General features: G+C 47.1%; 1 protein-coding gene across 6 annotated transcripts in view; it reads left to right on the forward strand.

Moving 5' to 3' along the window:
* The window catches only part of PDE4A (phosphodiesterase 4A), a 99,617-nt gene that overhangs the window by 64,918 nt on the left and 7,756 nt on the right, over positions 1-26,943 (forward strand). For 5 of the 6 annotated variants that reach the window (XM_044443802.1, XM_044443800.1, XM_044443803.1 and 2 more), the window contains 5 exons: positions 11,003-11,096; positions 19,142-19,320; positions 22,481-22,579; positions 23,326-23,490; positions 24,903-25,002. In XM_044443802.1, coding sequence (XP_044299737.1) covers positions 11,003-11,096; positions 19,142-19,320; positions 22,481-22,579; positions 23,326-23,490; positions 24,903-25,002 — 637 coding nt within the window. Of the gene's footprint in view, positions 1-4,552; positions 4,834-11,002; positions 11,097-19,141; positions 19,321-22,480; positions 22,580-23,325; positions 23,491-24,902; positions 25,003-26,943 lie in introns of those variants that run through there. The other variant, XM_044443805.1, reaches the window with a different exon arrangement.

Consider the following 26,943-nt stretch of genomic DNA (forward strand, 5'->3'; position numbering starts at 1 on the left):
AGAGGCATTTCTCCCCGTCTTTGACCTCGAGACTTGCCAGTTTGAGTACCCTTCAGATTTCTTGCTCTTTGCTGTGTGGTGGGGTATGTGTAATCTAACTTTTGGGAGTGGGTGACTGGGGAGAAGTAGCAGTACAGGTTCTCCCATCATCACACTTTAACCCCATCCATTTTTCATGGGTGGCATATTATGCCATTGGCTTTGACCCAGGATATACTTTCTTCCAAAGCTAAAAAGTGTTAAGGGCATGCTTTCAATTAGCCGATCTGGTTAACATCATAAGAGTACAATCCTCAACATGTTTATTCAGAGAGCTCATCAAATTCAGTTTACTGCTCTCTAGTAAATGTTTGTTTAGGGTTGTAACCATCATCTGCCTTCCTTCACTATGAAACTGTTGCTGCTCTTGACCTATCCCTGCTTGACAACAGTGCACATTGGTGTCATTCACATTTCATTCTGGTACTGAGAAATAATTTCCAATTACATCTTCTCTGATTGTCTTTTTTGTTCCTCCGGTCTTTCATTATCTGTTTTGCCTTTAAATCCTTTTTGGCACCAGTACCCTTCTTGAGTTGTGCCTAGATCAGGGGCCTTCTAATAGAATCTTACCAGCTTTGAAAACAGTTTTAGTGCTTGTCTTATCTTGGAAGTACCTCTTATTAATGGAACCTGAAATGGTACTTTGTACTTCACAAACCATTGCTTTTGACCCTGTTAATACTTTCAGCAGAATCAAATTTTAAAGGCTTTTCCTAGGCTGTGTTACTTCAGATTTATCGGGGGTGAGGATCAAATACTCTTCCACAAAAGAAACACCCTTCACACAGCACTATCATTGAAAAAGCTAAACTTACCCTTTGCCTTGGTAGTTTGGTACATATAGAAAGCTTTACCACTTGATCCTAATGAATGTATAAGCTGGCCCCACCTGAACTCATGTTCAGGTTATTAACTGTAATTCTTTAAACCTTTTCAGATGTATTGCTGCCTCACCAAATATCCTTAAAACAGGGCATTTTGTTTTTCATTTGGCCTTGGAAAGGCTTTTGTTTTGTTATTGTGTAGCCAGATTTTGAAATTACATTCTGTTTCTGACCTATCCTCAGGGCTAGCCTTCCTAACCCGGTGCTCTCTGGGCGTTTTGAACATCGGCTCCTACCAGCCACAACAAATATGGCCAATGGTCAGTAATCCTGGGAGTTGTAGCCCGGACACCTGGATGGCTCCACGTTGGGAAAGGCTGCTCTAGGGCGCTTGCAGCCCTTCACACTCTTGTTTCATCCACAGGCTTGGTAGCTTTACTGCAAAATGCCAGTACTGAACCTCATTCAAGTCTTATCTTTATCTCCATGTTTCTTCTTCAGTTTGTATGTTCATTTTATGCAACTTTCTTCTAGTTAATATCTCCCAAACATCCTTACAAGGATGTCATGAGTGAAGAGGTCCTAAAGGCCTTGACTAAGGATATGATATCAGCAAAGTTCCTTGTGTTTACAAAGTCAGATTATTTTTCAAACAGGGAAGGCTAGGGATTTGGTACAAAATCCTACTGGTTGTTAATACTAAATTTCCTTCTAAGTGTTTCTGAATGTAGTGCTGTCTTTCAAGCACTGAAGGTTGCAAGTCCATGATTCCATGGACTGTCCCCTTTGCTTATTAAAAGATAGATGCTGCATTTGCTTTTCTTTAGTCCTAGGGGCCCACAGATATTTTTTATGGATTTTCAGTTATGATAGTGTTGGCTTCTGAGAGCTGCACAGTAGACAGTTTGGAGTGCCCAAGATGAAAATCCAGATGTGATTCCTCCTGATAATATGTGCCAGTCAAGGTAGAATACAGCCTGCTATGACATCTATCTCTGCCAATACCACTGATAGGAGTGGGGCATGTGCAAGTACGCTGTTGTTGTACACCTCCTGTTCATTTCACCAGTGCTTGTGCAGAGCAATTCCTGGCATATTGTGCAACCTGTCTCCCAGTTTGCTGCCTTAATAGAGTCCACAGTCCATTGCCCCCAGAGATCCTTGGATAAAAAGCCGCCTAACCTAATTGATTCTGGCCAATTCAGATTGCCCAGTTATTTATTGATGTTCTCCTCCATAACCCTGACATGTGACCTTTTACATATGTGAGGTGTTGATACTGGTCTTCAGCCTTCTGTCAGTGGCTCACTTCTGAGTTGAACAAGTGGTAAAGGGAAGAGTTGTCTGTTCTAAGCCAGAGGCGGGAGGAAGACAAGACCAGCCTTTAGTATGGGGTGTTCAAAGCTGGTCCATCTTAGCCTGTGTTGCTGGATTAAAGTGTGCTTTCAGCATCTGACAATGCTGGGGAGCTGCGGGAACAGTGGTGACCAATAAGGGCTCTCTGGACATGAGACCTACCCTTCTCTCAAGTTACCATTTCAAATCCCCGCAATGTCCTGGAGCAACGACATGGCAAGCTGCTACTGTCCCATACACCTGCAGGTTGGGATGGGGAGAAGCATGAGTGTAGGAGAACCCCCTGCTGAGGGCCTCCTCCAGCCAAGATCTACTCCTTTCCTTAGCCAGGATTTGCCAAATTGGGGCCCAGCCCACTCTGAAAAGCAAATGGTGAGGAGGAAAGGGAAGCTGAGCAGTGCAGCCACCTGGGCTGTTTGCCATAACACAAACTGGCCTGAAAGTTGTTGGATGGGGACATGTGGACAATGAAGAATAGAAGGTAAAAGAGAAGCTGGCATTATTCCTGTATAGGTGTATGGAGCTTACCTGTGGGGGTAGTGAAGTGGAGGCTTTTCTCCCCCTGCCTCAGATTCTGCTGATATTTGTCACTGCCTCTCTCACAGAATTTGGGGCTATGGAGAAACAGCTTCCACTAGAGACCAGAGATCATATATGCACATTCAGTCTCAAGAGAGAATGGGTTAAATCCAAGGGACTCTGTCCTCTTCTGGAGGGTTTCCCAGAGCCCCAGTCTTCTGCTCTGAAGATGGGGGCAGTTGCTAAGGAGACTCTTGTTGCTATGGAGATAGCTCCAAGGCATAGCTGATTGGCTGCCAGGAATGACGAGGACGCCACTTCTGTTCCCCTCTTTCACGTCTGTCGTTGTCATCGTCCCCCCCGCCGTACCCTTTATCCATTGTGGTTCTGCTACATGCAGCTTTTGAGGAAATGGGCTATGGAAAGTGGGAGGGGGAAACGAGGAGGAGAGAGCTGTACTGAGCAAACAGAAGTAAAATCAGAGGAGAAGGTAATGTTTGGGACAGATGAACAGTAAAAAAATGGTAGGTATAAGTATAGGAAAGGCTGGGCCTCAGCATTCTCTGACTTGGTTTAGATGACACAATAACCCAATAAGTACTCAGAGTTTGTTGTGTCATCCAAGCCTATCTGGGCTACCTTGAGAACCCATAAGCTGTTGCAGGGTTTATTGTACCCATAGTGGGTTGTAAGGTCTTAAATTCGGATGACTGATCCCACCATGGACAAATTACAGCTGCAAGTGAGGTACAGTCAAGGGCAGCCAAAAGTCCCTTGCTGCTCTTGGCAGTCACACCCATGCTGTCAGTCCCTCTGAAGTGCCCAAGTGGCGCAGTGGAAGGGCTGCCACTGGTCGACAACCCTGTTTTTAAAAAATCTGCCCCAAATGTGTCCAGTTTTTTCATTTATTTATTTTATATTCAGTTTTGTACAGGTGTGGAGGTGCACACTTTTGCAAAACTGACTTTTTAAACAAAAAGCGCTTACTAAAAATAATTATGCACATTGAGGAGAGTGTGAAAAGTAATTTCCAAAAAAAGCAAAAAGAAGAAAAATAAAGGTTAGAGGCAGAGGGAAGCCACCACAAGACAAAGGATAACTTGCAATCACAGTAGGGAGGGGAAGACAAGTATGTCCTGCTGTGGTGTCCCCTGGGAGACCTGCTGGAGGACTGAAAAGGAGGGAATGAGCAAGCAAGCTACGGTGAGGCCAGCTGTTTTGTCAGGCTCACCATGGTCCGCTTTCAAAACAACCTACTCAAAACAACCTTGGCTTACTGCTAGGGTGGGTTTGCGTGACACATGATCCCACCCCTGGTGACATTGCACTCCAGGATACAGCCATTTTGGGTGGCAAAGGGCCTCAGACAAATTGAATCCCAAAGAACAGAGAAAGGAGACAAGAACTTTGTGCTATATTGATTTAATCTCTATTCTGGCAAAGAATCATTCCCTTCCCCTCCCATCCCCACGCACCAAGAATCCCATCTTTAATTGTGAAAACTTGCAGGCGTGCTGGAAATCCAAAAACACGACCCCCACCAATATCCGCTCCACCACCCACTCACTCTTGAAGATGAACTGTGCTAATAGCTCAGTTCCTGCCTCTGGAAAGACAGTGGGATCTAAGCCAAGTTCTCACAATTGGTAGCTGAGATGGTAGGTCTGTGTCTTCAGATAGTACCTCCCCAGACTCCAGAGGGAAGTGCATGCGATGGAATGCTTCCCCGTGCAGTGGGGAAAATGCACCTGCACATGAGAAACTAGCAAGGAGAAGGATATGCTAGAATCTTTCTCCTTGACATGCTGCTCTTCTGTGTCACTGATATTTTTAATTCTTTTTTTTTTTTTCCGTAGAGAAGCATTGCATCATGTGTAATCAGAAGTGATAGGACTTCCTCATCTGCTATTTGGGAATAAAGGCTGCAGCTGACAACTTACCAAGTGGTAACCTTGTCATGCTATGCATTCAATGAGTTGGGATGCCTGTTGTTGTAGTATCCTGCCCAGAAGTGAGAGGACCTGCGTTCCCACTATCTGCTGCATCTGCAGTCAAATGCAGTCCTGTAGTGAAAATCCCCCATACCATTTCGGTAAGGACAGTACAGATGACCTGGTGCAAAGGTGCTGAACCTCAGACCTGCAGGTGAAATCCAGCCAGCCCAGAGGTCCCAGTCCAGGCTTTCCAGAAGGTTCTATCCCGTTTTACCCATCCACAGATTGCTTGGTGGTTTTGCAGTCCCCCCTCCCCTGCTTTCTAGATGGTTAAACTGCCTCTCCTGGCAGAAAGAGGTTTCAATTACTGGCAGAAAGAGGTTTAAAACAAACTATGTTTGCTGTTTTGGTCCTGCTTCTTCTGCTTTCAGCCCTTTCCCAACTGGAATGCAGTCTGAGAGCTCCTTTGAAATTGGATTCAGCTCTTAGGCTGAAGGAGGTTTGGCACCTGGAACCTTGTGGCAGTGGCTGGAGGCATGTTGTTTGTGGGCACCTGGGATAGTTGCACTGGAGGAACAGGACTCCAGTGGTAAAAGAGACTGGGCTAGGAAATTGTGGGGAGGCTGCAGGGGCACACCCGGCTCTGAGACAACAGTGGCAGTAAGGGACATGTAGGATCAGACCCTTTCTGACTCTGTATGCAGTGGATTTTCATGTTGTGGCTGGGGAATCCACAGCAGATCTGGGATGGAATGCAGGGTACCTTTCTCCTTACTGTGCTGTGCTCTCTCTCCTGTCCTCCCCACTCTATATACTTTTCCCCTGTCCACCGCCATGATAGCAGTGCCTTAGGCAGGAGTGAGCAACTTGCAGCCCTCATCCCCCCACAAGCTATCCCTAAAGCCCTCTGGTAAGAATGAGCTCTTTCCCCTGGCTGTCTGTTGGGCAGGGGATTGTGGGGGGTGGGGAGAAGAAGGGGGGATTGTGGAAAAGAGAAGAATGGCTCTAAACCTGCCTGCTATCTGCATTTAGTCCTCCAGATTATCCCTGAGGGGATGCAGACAGAAAAAAGTATTCTGGGATGCAGAATAAGGATGCAGACAGAAAAAAGTAACCTCCCCCACCCCCAAAAAAGTTATTCTCACAGAAGTGGGCACCTGCCAACAGTGATGTCATCTCTCCCTGTGTTTCACAAAGCATGATACAGACAAGAAACTAAGGCCAACATCACACACATACTGTAAAGCACTCTGAATTATCACCTGGACTCTTCCCTGGCTTCACTTATTCCACAGTAGCCACTGTTCACAACATATGCTTTTCCTGGTTTAAATGTTGACACGCAGGTGGTAAACTAAAAATATGTTTCAGATAAAGCACTTCTCACAGGTGCCATAAGCAAAGCTTGAAATGCAATTTAAAAATCTGCCTTCTTGACTATCAGCTGATTTTAAAGGACCAGCAAAAGCATGCATTTTAAAATGCATTTCTGTTCTTCATACAAGCACACCAGCAGCAGGAAAGCAGCCCAAAGTCCTTTAAGAAGCGTACATGGAATCAGCTGGAGTCAGCCAGGATAAATAGATTTGGTGGGAGCAGGGAAGCAGGAGGAGGCCTCTACTTACAGACTTGTGGAGAAGTTCTGTTGTTCAAATCCCAGCTCAGCCTTTGATCTGCTTGAATGTCTTCCTCACATCCTCCATCCTACTAGATGGAGCTAGATCATATAAAAATTAATGAGTGTGAATCTAAGGAGCAAAACGTGTGTGTATCAGGGACAGACAACTTGTGACCCTCCAAATTTTTTGCCCTACAGCTCCCATCATCTCTAACCATGGGGTGTACTAGCTAGGAATGATAGGAGTAGTAAGCCAAAACATCTGGAGGGCCACAAGTTGCTCACATTGGTGAATAAGTATAGATAAGTATCGTGTCCCCCAACCTTGAGTTCTCAGATGTTTTGAACCTTAGTCCCCATCAGCCCAAGGCAGCATAGTCCCTGGTGAGCAGCGCTACGAGTTGTAGGCCAAAACAACCAGGGCAGTCCAGTTTGGGGAAGGCTGGTATAGATACATGGATCCTCAGTATTCCTTCACTCTGTAGTATTGCCAAGAAACAGAGCTCAGGGCAAGGATGTGCAGATCAGAGCAGGCTTGGTTCGCAGCAGATGGGACTGCCAGTTTCAGGGAACTGGTTAAACTCCCATCTCAATGGTACCCCCAGTTGCATTGCCTATTTTCTTTCCTATAAGTGAGCTGAATGCCTTACAGCCCTGTGGGAGAAGAAAACTGCCATACTGGGGACACTGCTACAATATGGGCAAAAGTACTGACTCCCTGCCCTGCTTGTAGGTTGCACATCATGTCTCACAAGAAATGCTGCCTACATCCAGACACACATGCTAAGGGTGTTTGCAGTCTACAGTTCTTGCAAAGCCATGTGTCCTGCCTGCCATAACAAAGGACTAAATAGATGTATTTGGCAAGCAGCAGGAGGTGGGGGGTCAGTGTAGCAGTTTGGTGATGGCAGTTTGCAAGTACATTCAAAAGTGCATTGGGTCCAAGAGCCCAGATGCATGGGGCTGTGTCTTGCAAAGCACTGCTCAGCCCTGTTCATTGGTGGCCTTCCATGCACCTGCTTCAAGGCAAGGCCTGCTGTTCCAGGCTTGATGTATTATTTTTGGCCTGACGTGCTTATACAGAAAGAAGACTGAACACGCATGGCAAACCCAGAGTGCGTTCATTCTTAGGCCAAGGATGGCAGCTGCTCCATTCCTCAAACTGCTTTACTGGAACCTGCAAACAGTGGGGTGGGAAGTGTCTTGGGAGAAGCCAGGTTTTTCCCTCCATCCCTCTTCCTCTATATATTGCCATTGGGAATCATAGAATAGTACAGTTGAAAGAGAGCAGAGGGCCATTGGGTCCAACCAACTGCTCAGTGCAGGACTCCAAGTCAAACCATCTCTCTCAGTTGGCTGTCCAGCTGCGTCTTGAATGCTTCCAGTGTAGGAGAGCCCACTACCTCCCTAGGTCATTGGTTCCATTATCGTACTGTTCTAACAGTCAGGAAATTGTTCCTGATGTTCAGCCAGAACCTGGTTTCCTGTAGCTTGTGGCCGTTACTCCATGTCTTACACTCTGGGATTGATCAAGAAGAGTTCCTGGCCCTCCTCAGTGTGGCCACCTTTCAAGTTCAGAGCTTAAATGTTCTTCAGAACTTTGTGGGCACAGTTGCCCCAAAAATGCTGACTTCTGCAAGAACTCTTCTCTTCTCATATAAATATGGAGCAATTTCCATCATGGGTGCATCTACTTGGCATGTTAATTTTTCATTCTTCCCTTCCCCTAAGAAACCTAGAGCAGCTTTTTGACCACACAGCTACCTGTAAGGTAGTCTTCCCAAAGCTGGTGCCCTCCACCTATATTGGACTACAAATCTCATCATTGCTGGCTTGGGGTGCTGGGAGTTGTAGCCGAGCATACGTGGAGGTCACCAGCTTAGGTGAGGCCGCTGTAGGGAAAGGCCAACTTGGAAGTGGAGAGACGGCTAGATGTGAAAAGCACAGCATCCGAGACAGAGCTTGCATGTGGAATGCTACATATAAGGAGTACGTGTGGGACCGACAGGGACAGGGCAAGAATGCCTGTCTGCAGAGCTGCTGCTGCTGCTGCTGCTGCTGTGTGCCTGGGTGAGTCCAGGCAGAGGAAGAGGTTTGTTCTACTGCAACAGAGAAGGGTGGTCCCTTGGACTGCACTTCTGCAGAACACCATCATGCCCCTGGATCAAGAGCAACTGAAGCAGCACCGTGGAAGCCCAAGTCCTCCCTCCCTCCCTCCACCCAGAAGGTGGCTTTTCCCTTTGGTTTCTCCCTGAGGCTGCTGCGGCAAGGCAGTCTGTAGCATTACCCGTCTCGGTCTCGGCTGACGAGCCGATGAGTCACCTCAACCCTTCTGCCAGGGAGCAGCATCCGGGAGTTTTCTCAAGGACAAAGTGGTTTTAAAATGAGAGCGCAATGTCAGGCACGGAACTGGGAAAACAAGCTAGTCCTCCTTTCGCCCAAGTACTTGATGCAAAGTTCTTTGCCACTAACTATAGGAAAGTCAGTGGGGTTTAGGTCCATGGGTTCTTTGTTGGATCAGGTAAAAAGGAGCTGGCCAGACCCCCTGTCCGCACTACTCAAAAGGATACCCAGTAACTCCATCTCACATTCTTGGCGCCCAATTTTTAATGTCCAGTGAGCCCATTTCTCCATCCCTCTGCCCTAGGGATGAAAATCTGGCACCATTTGTTGCACTGAGCCATCATGTACCAGCTTGAGTTTCCTTTTTATAGAAGAAAAAGAGAATTCTCCACTTTTCAGATTAATGTTAGCATTCCAAAGGCACCTGATTTGACCTAGGAATGGTGCTTTCATTTGTTTCATCAGCAGTTGCTACTTGTAATAGTGATCTAGGGAAGCGACACTGTTGAAGATCTGTCAAAATGTCCCTGGGTGAGATTTATGTTCAGTGGTTGTAGACCACAGCAATGTGCAAGGCCAGAAATCGAGAACACATTATCAGTTTCATGGAGCACGCGTGAGAAAGATGGAAGCTGAAAAGAGTGCATCATTTCATCTGAGTATTTTTGGGAGGGGAAAGAGAAACCATCTGGTACAAGAGGCTGTGACAAGAGCAAAGCTTAGGTCTGGGAAGCCACAATGAAGAAAAAGGTACCTTCATAAGAATAAGAGCTGGCTGTACCTTTTGCAAGGAAAAACTAATTGTTGTGGGACCTGCAGGAGGAGAAGGGGCACTTGGTCATACAGGGCCTGTTCTGTGCTAAATTCCACACAGGGGAATTGAGAAGAATTGGAGGGAAGACAAAGCCAGCAAGTTTGGAGGCAAAGCCAGCAAGTTTGGAGGAATAGGTCTGGTTGTAAGACACACACCCAAAGGTTCCCTGGAGGAAAACTGGGTTTGAGGGGTGTCTGCAGAAGAGAACTGTAAGCCACCTGGAGCCTTTGGACAGGCTGGGGCAAAATCATTGAAGGTAAAACAAAGAGAGATGGTTGAGTCAGGATGGAGTAGGGACTGAGTTGTTTGGGCAGACAGCCCTCAAGTGGGGCACCCAATGTAGAAATGAAGAGTAATGGTACATTGAGGACCTAAACAAATCACATGTGAAATCCATCTCATTTCTGCAAGCATCTTTTCCCTTCCCATGGCATTTCACCAAAGCTATATCCAAGCATTAGTCATTCACAGTAAGCCTAGTCTCAGTGAGAAGATGCTCAGAGCCATCTGTGTTGTGCAGTCCAGTAGCCTCCCTTTTCTGTAGGGCACCCAAGACCATCTAGTATGAAGTCAGGAGAGTCTCTTCTTTATTCAGAAAGAGTTTATTCCTAGCCATTGCGTTTAAGATTTCAGCTGGCCTCCTATCAGTGGTGTTTCTGAGCAACAGCAGAATTGACCTGCTCCAGTGAAACTCTCTTGGAGCTCAGGTGTTTGTTCAGGAGGTCCATGCATGCTCACAAGGCTCATGCCTACTCTGAAATCAGCAGCACCATAAGCTCACAGTTTTGGCACATTGTATGCATGTGTTCCCATGACAATATAATAAAACATTGCATAAATTCACAGTCACAGTGGTGCCTTTGCATCTGTGCAACAGCATCTCCATTTCAGGGGATGTTTGCATGCTCGCGTATGTGTGTATGCACATGAAAATGCATACACATCCAGCAGAAGTGCATATGTCACCAGAGCATCGGTTTCCAAGCTTCCTACATTCAGAAAAACCTGTTTTGTTTAGTTTTGTTGCTGCAGTGGAATTTCCTTTAAGCAGCTAAAGCCCCCCATACTTCATGAAGGATTCCAGTATATTTTTGAGGGTGCACACTCAGTTCACAGGAGGTACTGCCTAAGCTGGTCAAACCCGGTTGCAGCCGGAGCAGTAAAAAAGTGGGACAAGATTGCTAATGGTAAACACACTTATCTGCCACTGCTGATCTTCTCACTTAAAAATCCAAAGCTCCCTAGGCACACAATTAAAAACCCACTGCAGAGCAGCTCACATATTCTAGGTGGCATGAATGTCACAGGATCACTTGCAAACACCACCTTGCAGCAATTCTCGCTTTGTGAGCCGGTCTTTCCGTGCACATGCAAAATGGGGCTCCCCATGGAAGTACTCTCATGCCTATTCGAAGTATTGTGGAGCTGCACACAACTACCTGTTCAGTGCACTCACATGCATCTTCGTGCATATCCATTTGCACCAGTGTACATGACAGCAAGTGCATATTAACTCCATTCTCTTTCTCTCTCCCCCCACCCCACCCGGCAGTTCAAAAGAATGCTGAACCGTGAATTAACCCATCTATCTGAAATGAGCCGCTCGGGAAACCAGGTCTCCGAATACATTTCCAACACCTTCTTAGGTGAGTGCAGAAGAATCAAACCCTTGGATTGTCAAGATCCTAGCTCTTGTACATTCCTTAGTGTGTGTGTATAGATACTATGGTCATCATCGTTGTCATTATCGTCATTTCCATATTACCCCAACGCCAGAGCTCTCTGGATATACATATTTACGCAATGTGTTCTCCCACAGAAAAAAACATCAGACATCACCATCTACAGATAAGACATTCCTGTCAAATATGATGAGGTAGATTAGATATTAGAAAGAAAACATTCTCCTGATCCATTACTGCATAGTGTGCAATCTTAACTACTATCAACTTTTTCTCATTAATTATACAGTTTTGCCCTCAAGATTATTCAGTTTCCAGAGGTGTTTCCCAAAAGAGGGGATATATTTTTCTGGGCTACAAATATATATTGAAAAAATAACAAATTTAAATTGAAAATCCCATCAATACGTGATATTATAGTAACAAATATGAAGTGCTATATATTCCTTTAACATTTATGATTTTTAAAAAATCTGCAACGGTGTGAATCTTTGCTTGCTAAGTAGAGGTTTCATGGGCTTGCCATAAACACAGTAATAATTTTTCTCATCAGTTCATTGTTTTAATGTTTCATTAAAATGTCTCTAGGTCTTTTGTCTGTAGACCTCTATATCTTAATTGTAATCTAAAACAGTCCTAGTTCTTGCACGTTCTTCCAAGTCTAATAATGAACTCATCCATTTCTCCAAGATTTACCTGTGTTCTGTTTGCAGTGTTTATTTTCCTTAGAGCTGAGCCAAAGTGCTACCACTTCTACATGTACAGCCCCCGAAGCACCTCCCTTTCCAGTGAGTGAGCAGCTTGTAAGGTGGCAAAAATATTTGCAGTGGGTGCGATGATGATGCTCCCTTGCTCAAATCCCATTCTAGTTTCACATAATCGTCTCATAAGTACTTCTGTGAGAATGTGCCCACAGTTACATATTCAAATGCACATCCCATGGAGAGGACATCTACAATCAAATATCCTTCCAAGACCCTCCCTGCTGCACTATCCTAAACTACTGCATAAAAGAACAAGGAGCATCTCTGGTGCTGAGGCAGCATAGTTGCCTTGGCAACAGGGAGATTCTTACTGCTCCCCACCCCATTTTAAACTAAGGGCAATGGATTGGCTTTGTTTGCCCTCACTGATGTCAGCAGAGAGTCAGCTCTGATTGGTTGGGATCACTAGGAAAGAAGAAAGCTTACAGACAAAATACGGTACCAGCACAGCCAGAAAATCAGAGCTGTAAATTACACAAACGGCAACTAAAACAAGCTTCCATTTGCATGCCTTTCAACCCTAAAGAGACTGCACATGTACAAACACACAGACACAAAATAAGGTGAGGGGTTAGGGCTTGAGATGGCTTGTCCCCCATCCCAGTGATCTTGCACAAGCCTGCCTTGGGTCAGAGAGGGAAGTGGGATAAAATCCCTGATGGGACATGCCATTTCCATGCCACCATTAATGTTTGGGGTTGCAGGTTGTGCACCTCTGCGTTGGAAAATGAGTGGACTGTGCCCTTTCCTCCAAGAACATAGTTATGCAAGTAAAAACACATACACACCGTTTTCCCCTTCCCCACATATAGATGCACACTTCTCCTCCCATCTCATCATGGAGGGATGAGAGGGATGTATCTCCTTGCACTTCAAGAACAGTTTATGCCAGGGAGGAAGATGTACTGCTCAAATAAGGATGACTGTGCACAGAGAAAGTCACCAAACAGCCATTTGGTGGGCAGGAAAACTATGCTGGGATGGCTCTGTCCCCACTGTCTTCCCCAGCACAGCAGAAGTGGCACAAGAGGGGAGCAGCATGGGCACTCACGGCTGGCCACACAGAATGCCCTGCGTGTCAGGACTGGGCTTGTGCCCTTCAAAAGACCCTCCTCTCCCCATAAAGCTTTGGTGAGGATTTGTTTTTCCTTATTATCATATAACTTCTCAGTTCTTTAAGACTGTTTTTCTTTTTGCTTCGTCTCAGTTAATCAACAATTGGATTCAAGGTTACTTGTTCCATGGTTTATTGTAAATTAACTTTATCAGAACTGATAACCTTTACTTTCAGTCACAGCAAGTGCCTGTATGTGTAGGCAGAACCAGCTAACTCAACTTTGTGGAAGACCCAGGGGTTCTTCTGTGCCTTGTCAGTACTTATCTCAAACCCAGAACCAGATTATCTATCTATCTATCTATCTATCTATCTATCTATCTATCTATCTATCAGATTTTTATCCTGCCATATCAACCAGCAAGGCTCCCTGGGTGGGTTAAACGGTTAAAAATATTCTGCAAAAGTACAATTAAAAATAACAAGATGACAGTAAAATCCAGCAAACCAACAATCCAAAGCCAACACTATTATAAAACTTCACAGATCCACAATTTATCCACAAGGACAGCATAAAAGGCACAACAGCAGATAGTAAATCAGATATAAGAAATTAAAATCATCCTCACAGTTAAAATATTGGGAAAATAAAAAGGTTTTTGCCTGGTGCCAAAAAGAGTACAAAGAGGGCGCCAGGAGAACTTCTCTGGCGAGCTGGTTCCAAAATCAGGGTTCCATAGATGAGAAGCCTTTCTCCTTGTAGCCACCCTGCTTATTTGGTGAAGGAGAGCACTGCCGTGGATTCAAACAGAGGTTGTAAGAGGGATTAGACATAAGAGGAACCTCCATAGCAAATGGGTACTGAGCCAAGTAGACAAAAGAGTAGATTGAGAGAGGTATTACTGCCACCCTATAACACTCTGGTGTACCTGCAACTGGAGTATTGTGTTCCATTCTGGGCTCCACGTTACAGGAAGGATAGAGCCAGGTTGGAATCAGTGCAGCATAGGACCAAAAGGATGGTGGCCAGATTGCAGGAGAAGTTGTATGAGGTAAGACTGAGGGAACCAGGTGTTTTCAGCCTGGAGAAGAGATTCCAAGGGATCTGTTGGTGATATACAGGTACATGGGGGTGGGGGTGACATGTGGAGTTGAGACCTGTTTTTCCTGGCAGACTGGGGCAGGATGTGTTCCAATGGAGCAAAGTTCAGAGAACCAAGGTTCAAGTTGGATGCCAGGAAGTACTTCCTGACAGTCAGGACCCCGAGTGTATGGAATGGGCTTCCACAGGAGGTGGTTGAGGTCCCATTGGTGAGAATGTTCAAGGATAGGCTGGACATGCACATGGTAGGCATGTTATGAGTGGAGCTGGCTGGAGCTGGGGGTCAGATTAGATGACCTAGGAGACCCTTTCTGACTTGCTCTGTTTCTTTTTCCTGAGGAGGGAGCTCCTTGAGAAAGACCCCCAATGATGATCTAAGGGACTGAGTAGGCACATGTGGGAAGAGGCACTCCATAGGTATCTTGACCCCAAGATGTTTAGGGCTAAAAACAGAAGTTTTAACATTTTGAACTGGGCCTGGATTTCAATTGGTAACCAGTGGAGATAGTAGAGGACTGGCATTATATGATCATACCTGCCAGCCCTCATCATCAGCCTTGCTGCCCTATTCTGAACCAATTGAAGTTTCTGGACCATCTTCAAAAGAAGCCCCACTTAAAGAACATTGCAATAATCCAGACAAGAGGTTACCAGCGCATGAATGATTGGTGCCATGTTCTACCTGTCCAGATAGAGTCCTAGCTGGTGGATTGGCCTCAGCTGATGAAAGGTGCTCCTGGCCACCAAATCCACATGGAATTCCAGTGGTAATTTAAGAGCAGGAGCACCCTCAAACTTCAGACCTTATCCTTTAGGGGGAGTAAGACCCCAGGTTACCTCTCTGCTTTGTGCAAAGCTGTCCAGCCAGTGACCAGTTCTGGAAGTGATATCTAGAATTAGCACCATTGAGTTCTATCTCCTGTTTGGAATGGCCCTCTCTGGCTGCTGCTACTCAGTCCAGGTACTTAGGTCCTGTGACATGACAGCTGGATCATGTCACACGAGGCTGGACAAGAAAATTTCACATTAATTGTGCAGTCCTGTACATGTGTACCCAGAAATAAACTCCAATGCATCAATTCAATAGAACTTATTCCCAGGAAAGTGAATATGGAATTTACTTATGCATGTCTGCATTATTTACTTATGAGTTTGCACATTTACTTATGACTGTACCACAGCAGCTGGCTTTAAACTGCACAATCATCTAAGTTTTAATCCCACACCGTTACGTAGTGACAACCTACATTCAACTCTTGAATGTAGATTATTGTGTGGTTTGAACCCCAGAACCCAGTTAATAGGACATACTTCCAAGTAAACATGCATAAGATTGGCCTTTCAGGACTCCAGTCTGCACAAACCATCCTATGCAAATGCATCCCCTCCAACTCTTACTGTATGAACATACATAGCTCTTTGCTCTCGCTCAAACATTACATTGCCACCATAGGCAAATTAAAGTGCAGATACCACATTTACATATGGAGGAATGCAGGGCCATGTGAAGTAAAGGTTTCTCCTTGTCTGTTTCCCCGAGAATCCCACACACTCACTCTCTGAACCAGAAAGAATAGCCAGTAACAAGAACGTGTCTGAAGCAAAGCCCTCTGTCCACTGAGCTCCCCAGAAGCCAAGCCTCCATTGACGTCAGCAGATGCAAATACCCAGCCTTAAGCAAATGTTGATGCAAACTGCCACTTCAATGGGAGCCTTGTGTGAGAGCCGGAACTGAGGCTGAGCGCTCAGGCCAAGTGTAAGCTGTGTAGAGGCCAGAATTCACACTCCTGGCTCCTCTGGAGCAGCTGCAGCCTGTCCTGCCAAGGTCAGGTGCCAGGGCAGTGCACGCCATTGAGGTACAAAAGATGCAAGAAACCAAGGCCAGCCTTTCAGTGCTTAGTGGGGTGGGAACACAGCCAGCCCAGAAACTTTGCTGACACCGAGTTTCTTATTGAGAGAGTGGCTTATCAGATGGGGAACTTAGGCTGGACACCAGCGAGATGTGTGTTTCCAGTGTGACTGCATAAGATTCCAGATGCTGAGATTTCTGGGTGGTTTCGGGCTCTGGCAGAGTTAGTTATGGCTAGCAGAGGGCCAAGTCTGGGAACCACCTTGACATTTGGATTCCATTCTTGGCTGCAGAAGAGGAGTAGAAGCAAGGCAGGACTTCTGTGTTGTTCCTGGCTCAGAGTGGGGAGAAGGGGTCTGTTAGCTTGGGTGAGGAAAGGAAACCGAATACTTCCTTCTTCTCCCACTTCTGCCAAGAGCGTCTGCGTTGGCCTGTCTTTCCTGCTTCACCTAATCCCTGCCTGAGCCAAGTACCCACCTAGCCTGTCTGGAGTGGCATGATTTATGGAGCACTCACCACACTGCGAGGAAGCCCTCCAGTCTGGGGGTGCAAAGTGCTCCCAGCATGCCAGCTCCCAGGCCAGTCTCAGAATCCTGGGATGTCTGGGGTGCACAGAAGGGAGGCACCCCGTTTCACCCACATGGAAGAGTTCCACTGCAAGCTGCTTGGGCTGGGTGTTCTGTGATGTCACAGGCTGGTTTCCTAGGAACACAGAGCCCAGAACTCTAGAATGCAGCCATGGGCCATGCCCTGCTTCCCTCTTTCCCGCCCCCGCCCCCACTCTGCCATGAGGCCCCCCTGCCGCTGCTTCTCCCGCAGTTACCATTGGGGAATAGCTGATGACGTGACCCGCTCTCACTTCCCCATCTCCCTGCGCCCTCCCCACTTCCTTCCCCCACTGGGCTCCCCCAGTATCCGCCACCTACCCCTGGGCAGGCTGTCCCCACCGCCACCTCTCTTCTCCCAGTGGGTGCCACCCAGCCGTGACTTCTTGCCCCTGGAGACAGTCCTGGAAGAAGGAGGGGGAACAAGGCCCTGCTCTCCTGAGGGTGAGTCTCCCCACACACAGCTCCTCCTTAGCAGAGCCCTCCAGCCCAGAGCTCTGCATGGCTGGCCAGCATCCCTGGCCAGGAAGCACTCCTGTGCCCACATCCCCACTCCTTCCCACGGGCGCTCAGTGGCACCCCAGTGCTGGCTGTGTGGTATCCCAGCCACAGGTAATAGATTTCAAGGGATGGAGGACAGGCTGTGTGCAGGTTTTGGGGGGAAGCCACACTGCTGACCCCTCCTTGTTAAGAATAGCTCAGATTCACAGTCCACTTCTTGGGAAAGGGAGCGCAAAGAGAACTGAATCCATAAATGACAGGATTTTTCCTGACTCTGGGCAGTGGGAGGGAAGCTGTACTACTTCTACTCCCATTTTCCAACCACACTTGTTAACCAGGAAAAGACCTGCTCTGCCAGAAGGTGGGCAAGGAGTTCAACTCCTTCCCCAGCCCTGCCTGTGTGTGCTTACCACTCCCTGTCCAGTTCCTTCTCCTCCTCTTCCTCTTCCTTTTCCTCTTCCTCATCCTCTCAGAAAAGCAAGTGGAAGGGCTAGACCTACATCTCCCAGCCTCTTCCTCCCTGTCCACTGCCCACCTCCAAACAATCCTTGCCCTACTTTTCTTGGGGTGAGGAACAGAAGTGGTAGAAGGTGGAGGAGAAAATTCATGGCATGGCCTCCTTTCCTTCTGCTAAAATGGGCTGCTTCCCTCCTTTCTCAAGCCTGGAGGCCATGGCAGTTTGAGGAATACAGGAGACCAGGTCAGGATTGGAAAGCAGCTCGATGCCTCTTCTCCACAGCCCCTGAGCTACCCTCAGGAGGGGGCAAGGGGACATAAATTCTCTGCACGCAGACACCCCAACTGCTCTTGTGGGTGGACAGGACTTTCTTCCACTGCAACATTGTCCTCATGTCCAGCATGTTACTTCCCCCCTCCCCCATCTGCCCCCCCCCCATGGGAAATGAATGGTAATAGAAAGCCATAATCCTACTTGAGAGGTTGAAGATAAGATCCTTGCTGGGGCATGCTGGGAGTTGTAGGCCATTTTTGATAAAGTTGCATAGGGCTGCACCTTAAATAGCTAACACACGCAACGAGGGAAGCATTCTGTTGAGGTGCTATATTTGGGCACCCTGAGTGCTCCTTTTTGTTATTTATTTAAGCACATTCAGATACATGAGCAGAAGTCCACTTTAACACTGGAGATTAGGAAAGTACACTGTCCAAAGAAAAACAGAGCTTGGAATGGATTTAGTATTGACAGCAGGAAGCCTTCCAACAGATATATTCATTTGTTTCAAACACTACTATAATCCATCATTTGTGCAGATGAACACTTGCACTCTGATGATGGTGATGGCAATGATGGCAACGATGATGATACTTCTTAAAATCCTGCCAACCATTCCTACGCTGATCTGGGCATTGGTACTCCCCAAGAGGTACCTGCAGCACTTCGGCCACAAAGTTCGTGCACACTGACTTCAGTTCTGGGAGCTTCTTTCTGCTTTTCCTGGGTATTACATGAAGCACTGAAAGAACCAGGGGATACGACCAGGTGGGCTAAAACAATGGAAACTGCGGTGGACATGGATGCCTCCAACCCTCTTAAGACATTATTGTCTATGCATGGCTGTCAGCACAGCATCCATTGATACTTACTCATTTTGCATTATCCTGGCTGCTGTGCAAGGTATTCAGAATGGGATTGTGAGCCTTTTTCATGCTGAAAGCAATAAACTCTCATAACTAAAATGCAAAACTCTTTGAGTTGGAATGAAACTCTGACCCACTTTGCACAATTAAGGAGCCATGTTTTATTAACCATGGGTTTTGTGTCAGTACCCTGGAAAAGTATGCTGGCTTCTGATTGCTTCCATTTTCATAACCAACCTGCGATCTTCCTGTTCCTAGGGATGTTCTCTCTGATGTCCAAAAGCAGAACTCTGCTTTGATGAAAGAAGCAACCCAGACTTTTAAGGCAGGGTTTGTTTAATTGCATGTACATATCCCTGTGTAGTACAGGGATATCATTTTGGTAGGGCAGGGAAGCAGACAGGAACAGAGACCTACACATGTGCCCCTAATGCCTGAACATGTGCACAGAGAAAGTCTTGCACAGGCCAGATGGTGGCGCCTTCAGTCTTTCGCCCTTGTCCTCTCTCTCTCAGATGCAGTCTCTTTTCGTCCTCAGACAAGCAGAATGATGTGGAGATCCCATCCCCAACACAGAAAGAGCGGGAGAAGAAGAAGCGCCAGCAACCCATGTGCCAGATCAGCGGGGTCAAGAAACTCATGCACAGTTCCAGCCTGACCAATTCTAGCATCCCCCGTTTTGGGGTCAAAACTGATCAGGAGGAGTTGCTCAGTAAGGTGAGACTTGTGACACCTGGCATCTGAGAGGGGTGGTTTTACTTGGAGTCCTGCACTGAGCAGGGGGTTGGACCTGTTGGCCTCTTGGCTTCTTTGGCCCCTTCCAGCTCTACTATACTGTGATTCTGTATGATGGAAGCGAGCAGAGGAAAGTCTAACCTAAGTATGATATAGACGGTAAATCAGTAAATCAGGGTCATCAGTAAAGCAAGACTGAAAGGGAGTCTGATGTTTCTCCCCCACTTTCATTATAGGCCAGGGTAGGCGGCTTGTGGTGCTCCAGATATTTGGGCCTACACTCCTGTCATCCTTCACCAGAGGCAAATTCAAGGCCACTTGTTACCCATGGCTATCCAATTTTAGAAAATAGGTGGTTGGTCTGCAATGTAAAAATCACAGGTGGCACCAGAACTGGGAGCTAGACACAGGCAGGGAGTCTCTTTCGCCTCCAGAGCCAAATTCAATTTTTGATGTGCTCTCAAAGGCTGCATTCCAGTGGTGCCTGGGGCCAAAAACAGCCCTCTCCAAAAATTCGCCAGGTGCCATCTCTTACTGCCAGTAATGAAGTCCTGTTAGGAGAGACAGTTCAGCTCTCAGAGATGAGAAAACAACTGCACAGAACCAAAGAAATGAAGAGAGCCTGGGGCAGGGGGGCAGGGGCTACTGGAAGGCTAGACTGAGAGTCTGAGCTTGAATTTCCCACCTCTGCTCTAGAGCCATGTCTGCAGTCCTGCCTGCCCCCAGGTTCAGTGGACCAAAGGCGAAAGCACCGCCAGGGCACAAGGGTTGCCACATGTGCTAAAGAGCCACTTCCTCATATTCTGGCATTTGCTTGTGGTACTCTTGGCTGAAAAGTTTAGCCACGAGCTGCTGAGTTAGCAGATTCCTATTCAGTCTTTATTTCACTCGTCCTAAAAGATATAATACAAGTATGTTAATGAGATATACATTCGATATTTTGAAATTATGTATAGGAAGTACAATTTTTAAACCATAAATTATTAACCCAGGGAGAGGCATCCCATGCTTCATAATCAAGCATTGGCATTTCAAGACTGGTCTCTATCTGCAATTCTCTACACAGTTCAAATCAGGAGCCACGATCTGTTTCAATTTCTGGCTTATAGAGACTGAGACTGAAGTGCTGAAGCTAGTGAGCAGGAGAAGCGGGTAAGGGGAGAGCATACAGACCTTACGGGGCATGCATGTTATGCCCAGACTAGCCCAATTTACACTAGGAAGGCCACCTCACCAACACTGTTAAATGACAGATTCATATATTTATTGGGCTGCGTGCATCCAGCGCATAAACACATTGTATGGGCTTGTTCACATGGTCTCAGACATAGTAACAATAAAATCATAAACAATATGTTCAAAACATTAGTTACAGACCTTTGAAATGGTTCAAAATAAACGACCCAGATGGATCTCCTTGCAGGAATAAATCCCATAGCAAAATTAAAAATTAAGAATCAGAAAGCAAAACCAAACACATTTATCAAAATTGTATATACAGATCACAATCTCCCACATGATTATCATGATAATCTTAGTCCCATGTTGGTATTGCAAAGGCATAGAAGAAGCCTGTAATATTTTCTGTAATTGCCCTGCCTACATTAGCATGGACTAGGGCATCTTTTTCATGGACTAGGGCAATATCCACACACATTTGAACAGTTTAATAAACCAAGATGTGAACAAGCATGGATGGATAGAAGGTGATTTAAGTCCTGGCTTGTTCAGAGCTATTGACAGTAGTTTCCTTTAAAGAGGAAACTATATTGAACTGAAAATTTCCTAAACGGTTTTCCAGCTTCTAGAGCCAGGGGAGAAGCACAACTATTTGTGAGGCCTCAAAGTTTGTTCATATCTCAATTATCCCTAAGATATGACCAGGTATTTTTAAAAAACCAGACACCAGAGTGTGCAGCACTGTGACACCCTCACCCCAAATGCAGCGGTCTTGATGAAAGCCAATGCCCATCTAAAGCAGCGGAGAACACGTGGTGAAGGGTTAGCGTAGATGTTTTCTTTAAAAAGAACTTCCCAACAAGTCATTTTCATAACTTAAGCACCACATACATCAACCAACCCCATTTCAGCACCCTCCAAATGTGTTGGGATGCAGCTTCCATCATTTTGGCACATCTGGAGAGTACCACTGGGGGATGCTGCCATATGTGACCATCATGCATGGGGAGCGGCCTTAAAATTGGTCAGCTGACTGAGTTGGATGTATGTAAGTTTTTCACTCCCCTGGTACCACTGGGGGTTCAGAAGCTTCTCAGTACAGTTCACAGACCTGTTCTTTTGAGCTGGTCACAGGAGGTTATTTTTCAATTAAAAAATCACCTTTATGAAACTGGACTGATTCTGAGTCCTTTAGGGTGCACACGCATTGATTGTGCCCTTGCTGACTGGAAGTCCCTGAACTCAGAGGCATCTGATCATCCAGTTCAGGGCTTGTCACCTCCCCATCCCCTCACCCTGCATGTTTCACTAGGCAGGCTTCTTCATGACGACACTTCGGAATGGAAAGAAGGGCAACCCATATCCAGGCCTCTCCACTCTCCTCACCACCACACACACTGGGACATCCCCACCTCCAGAGGTTGAGCTTCCGACCTTGGAGAGGCAGTTGGCACGATTCCCTCCATGCCAGCTGCAAGGGGGCAGGGACTGGGTTGAATCTCCACCACTCCAACCTCAGGAGGATTTTATGAGGACTCCTGTAGTCCTTAGGACTCTTTCCTGGGGACAGTGGGATTGCTTTTTCAATTATAAGTGGTCCTAGTTAAAACAGGATGTACCACCTGGATCTCCTCTCCTTAAATGTCACTTAGCTTTTGCTAAATTGTGGTGGAGCACCCACAGGGGTAGCACTGCTGCACCACTTAGCTACATGGGCTCTGATGGAACTGGAGCCAGAGCTGGCATTCCTGGCCTGGGGCAGAAACTGCACTCCCTGGCAGGACAGTCACCAACCCTCCAACCCTGCAATGCCCATTCAGGCTCCAGCTGCAGCAACACAGAGAGCACAGCGGGTGGGTTTGCTTTCCTCATCGGCTTGGTTTCTTGTTCTCATAACCTCTGTTTATCTTGGAACTTACAGTGGCAAAAGTACACTAACTTCTTTCCCTCGTGTCTCTTCCAGGAACTGGAATACCTAAACAAGTGGGGCCTTAACATTTTCCGGGTCGCCGAGTACTCCAACAATCGGTCGCTCAGTTGCATCATGTATACTGTATTCCAGGTACATGTGCTCACATTGCAATATCTTGTTTTCTCGCCACCTTGCCTCAGTCTCTCTGCCAGATTGGGCCACAGCAGATTGAACAGAAATACTGGTGCGATTTACAAAGTATTGCATATTGGTTTAAAGTTCAAGATGCTTTTTCATAATATTTTAACTTTATCCTTCAACCTGAATTATTCCATGAGATGTTAAGTTGCAAAGTGAAGCAAGCCAAAATACAACAAGAGCATCTCAAAGGGAGAGGTTTTGTATGAGAGTACCTTCCAGAGCATTTTTGGTGCACAAAATGCATGTATTCCAATGTGTTTGAGTCTGAGGGGGAGGGTTCTGAGCCAGATTGTGTTGTCTACTGTCAGATGGGGCCTCCAGGTTCTCACCCTGACTTCTAAGGGGGTATGTACTGAGGGCTGGCTGAGTTGCAGTTCAGTATTCTTAGGTCCTCTGGAGAGTGGAAGTGGGGCACAGTAGGAAAAACAAAAGAAGCTAATGTCTAGTTTGTTGTAGTTGGTTTGCAGCAGTCAAGACACTTGTGGCAGACTCATGCCTTCGTTATTGTTCAGACTTCTGCGGGTTGGAGCCCACTTTGTCAGATGCTGTTGTCCAAAGTAGGCTCTAGCCCAGCCTTCCCTCCAAAAATGTTGGACTGCAACTCCCAGGCTGCATGGGTGACTGAGCTGCCTCCCTAACTGGGGATGCTTCTAATATTTTCAAGAAATGCTTCTTTTCCCCCTCACCCTCTGTAGGAAAGAGACTTGCTGAAAACATTCAAGATCCCTGTGGACACATTAGTCACTTACATCATGACGCTAGAAGACCACTACCATGCCGACGTGGCCTACCACAACAGCCTCCATGCTGCTGATGTCACACAGTCTACACACGTGCTGCTTTCCACACCAGCCTTGGATGTAAGTCCTGGCAAAGGAGTGGGCAAGAGAGAGGCCCCGTTCTGGGTGTTGCCAGCCCCTCTAGGAGGGTAGTTCCCCTGGAGGTTTTTGGAGAGAGAGAGGTGATACTAGCTGGGGTTGCAGTGCTGGGTGGCAGAACTGGCCCTGGAGGTCATCTTCAAGCACGCATAGCACGGAGCAAGTCTCCCTGCCCAACTTTTCTCGCAAGGTCTGGTCCATTCAGAAGAGCTGTACCCTCATGCGATGAGGCAGACATGGGCAATGTGTGGTCTTCAAGGCGTTTTGACTTACGGTTCCCATCAGCCCTCGCCCACATAGCCAGTGACCACAGCTGATGGCAGTTGTAGGACAAAACATCTGGAGAGCTTCATGCTGCCTGCCCCTAGTGTAACGGAAGCAGTGGTGAAGCCTCTGGCTGTGATTGACACAACTGCCTGCCTGTCACAAAAAGGTGGAATGTTTGTGGTCCGGAGTTCCTCTGCCTGCCATTGGCAGATCTGCTCTAGCTAAGAGAGAGAGGCAGGCAAGGTGAAGGATCCTAAGAAAGGAGGGGTAAGAAAGAAGCAGGGCCCAGGAAAACAAGAACTAGAATAGGGCCAACTCCAGGAGGATGAGAAGAAGAGGAGAAAGCAAGAGGCATGGGTCTGGAATGAAACCAGGGAAGGATAATGGGCAGAGAGGAGGAGGTATGCATGTGGCAAGAGCTGTAGACGAGAAAGGCTGGTGTGCACGTGCTGGTGTGGAGCAACCAGTCCGTGGCCAGACTCTGCAAAGTAGGGCACAGAGCGGCTGCTGCCTGCTTCTTGCCCAGGCAAGTTGGTGAGAGCATGGTTAAGGCCACGGTAAAGCGGTGGGGGAGCCGTGCATCACTGGAGCCACCGCAGGGAAACCGCTCCCTCTCTTTAGGCCCTGCTTCTGAGCTGCCCACATAGACCTTTGGCCTGGTTGAGAATGGCAAACCTTGCACCTTGATGTTTGCGCCAGTGCCAAAGAGGAAGCAATAATGACAATAACCACCTCATCAGTTATCAGTATTTCTCTGTACGTCTGAATCCATTTTGTTGCCCACTACACCACACTGGGTATCCAACATGGGATGTGGGGATCCTGGATCTTAGTGGCAGCAGCTTTTCCTACATTTTTACCAGGCAAAGGGTAGATGGAGGCAGGCCGCCATCCCTTTCACCTCAGAGAAATTCTGTCCATTGGACCCTTAAAAAGACTTGTTTATTGCCCAGGGAACACTCTGACTCATAGTGGCTGACTGCATGGGGCACGTTTGTGGCACAGCGAAGTGGGAGCTCCCAGTTCTGGCCCCCGTATTTCCAGCAGCAGGTCCCCTTCATCTGCCCCAGTCTGCTGAATACCAACAAACATGCCACAAGATGTCTCATTCCTTCTGTTCTTTGCAGGCTGTCTTCACAGACCTGGAAATCCTGGCTGCAATATTCGCTGCTGCCATTCATGATGTGGACCATCCTGGCGTCTCCAACCAGTTCCTGATCAACACCAGTGAGTGGCATGTAGAGGCTCTCAGCAACAGAGTGTAGGAGGGGACCCTGAGCATGTTACATGCGGGGAGCAGTGCTTATAGAGGGTAGTGTAGAGGGGAAAGGATTTGCAAGACACCCTTTGTTTCTTTTACACAGTCAAGGTCTGTGCCTTTTAATGCCTATAGTAAATTCATTCTGCAGTGCCTGTGCCCCAGCGCCTTCTCGAGGGATGTCGTGAGCATTTGAAGATGGGGATTTGTAGAGATAAGTGCTCCATCTTGGATGCCTACAGATGGGTTTGGCAAACAGCACTGGGGCAGAATGAGCAGGCCTCTGTTCACCCATTTTGCAAGAAGCTTCCTCCACCTTCCCCTGTCCCAGAGCCACGGGAGTGGAACTCTGCGGCCCCCAAGGCCAAAGTGCCCCCTGGAGCATTGCCCAGGCTTAACATCATCTGCGCATACTTACAGACATGCTCCTGTACTGACTTAGCGATTTAAAATACTGTGGCTCAACCTTTCAGAGAAACTGTGCTGAAAATGAAAAATCACAAAAAGTGTACAAAATGACCTATAAACGTCAAGATGAGAAGAACTCATGACAAGATACCAGTCCACAGGCCAGCCTTCGAACAGCCTAGCCCAGGCCCTTCATCCTGGTTCTCCCTGGCCAGACTAGCCACAGCCTTGCCCTCTCCAGCCAGACCGCCACTCGTGCTCCCTTCCCACCTCTGCCCCCACAGGAGGCTGTGGGAGGTGGGTGGGGGGAATCTCTCAGTTGCCTCCCCTGATACGCCTCCATTCTGTGGTCCATCACAGAGCAGATGTCAACCAATTCAGAAAGTGCTGCCAGGATGACAAGAGGCTAATCAGACACATTGGCTGCTGCAGCAGGTGTTGTGGGACTGAGTGCCCAGTGAAGTAATTGCTTCAGCTAGAGACAGCCACAGGGCGACGATAAAGAAGAATTAGCTTATCGGCTTTAATGCTGATGCTGATTCTTAGCCTGATAGAGTGTATAATAGGGCACTTTCCTAGTATGCCATTAGGGTCCTTCCTGGCCAAGCTCGTATGTATTAAGTTTTTTTTCCCAAAGTGTCAGCAGTATAGACCATGGGCGGGCAAAAATACATCTCCAAATATTTTGGACTTCAGCTGCTAGCATTCCTGACCTTTGGTAATGTCTCAAGCGTCTGGTGTAGAGAACTTAGCACAGAATAAGCCCAAATTAAAACCTGACTGTACTTAACACACAGGAAAACATAGAAATATACTGTAAAATGGCTTCAGTGTAGCTGAATAATTTTATGTTAGTTTTATTGTAAGGGCCTTTCCACTGCAAAAGAATTGGTATAGGAAGGAAGAAAGAGGCATGTTTATCTTATTGCAATGTTACTGGGGGTGGGGTGGAACAGGATAGTGACAGTACATTTTAATGATCAAAAAGGATGTGCAGAAGAAAGAGACACGCTCTCCAAAACTCTTGATGCTAAAACAAGAATGGCAGGGGGATACATTCCAGTGGAGCCGTCCAGATTCTCCAGGCTCAGGTGGTACAGCCATGTTCTCACGCCCCACCCTTTCTGTAGAACTGATATGTCCTTTGGGTTCTGGAGCCACACATAGCATCAAGCCATAGCTGAAACCTGCCTTCCTCAGCCTGGTACCCTCCTGATGTGTTGGGACCGGCAGTTCCCATCATCCTCAGCCAGCCTGATGCTGGCTGGAAGTGATGGGAGTTGCAGTTCAACACTTCTGGAGGGCACCAAGTGGGGGAAAGCTGGCCAGGAGCACGAGCAAGGAAGGAGAGCCACCATCAGGGAGGTAGATGAGGTGTGTTGCCCGTGTGCACCTTGGGCTGAGCATGAACTGGAACCCTTCCCACTTGTTGAGGTCACCAGCAGAGTTCTTGTTTCGTAATCCTGCCACTGTGAGAGATGCTGACGTTTTGGGTGGGTGAT

Source organism: Varanus komodoensis, unplaced genomic scaffold, assembly GCF_004798865.1.
Source record: "Varanus komodoensis strain SLA01 unplaced genomic scaffold, ASM479886v1 scaffold42, whole genome shotgun sequence".
NCBI classification, from domain to species: domain Eukaryota; kingdom Metazoa; phylum Chordata; class Lepidosauria; order Squamata; family Varanidae; genus Varanus; species Varanus komodoensis.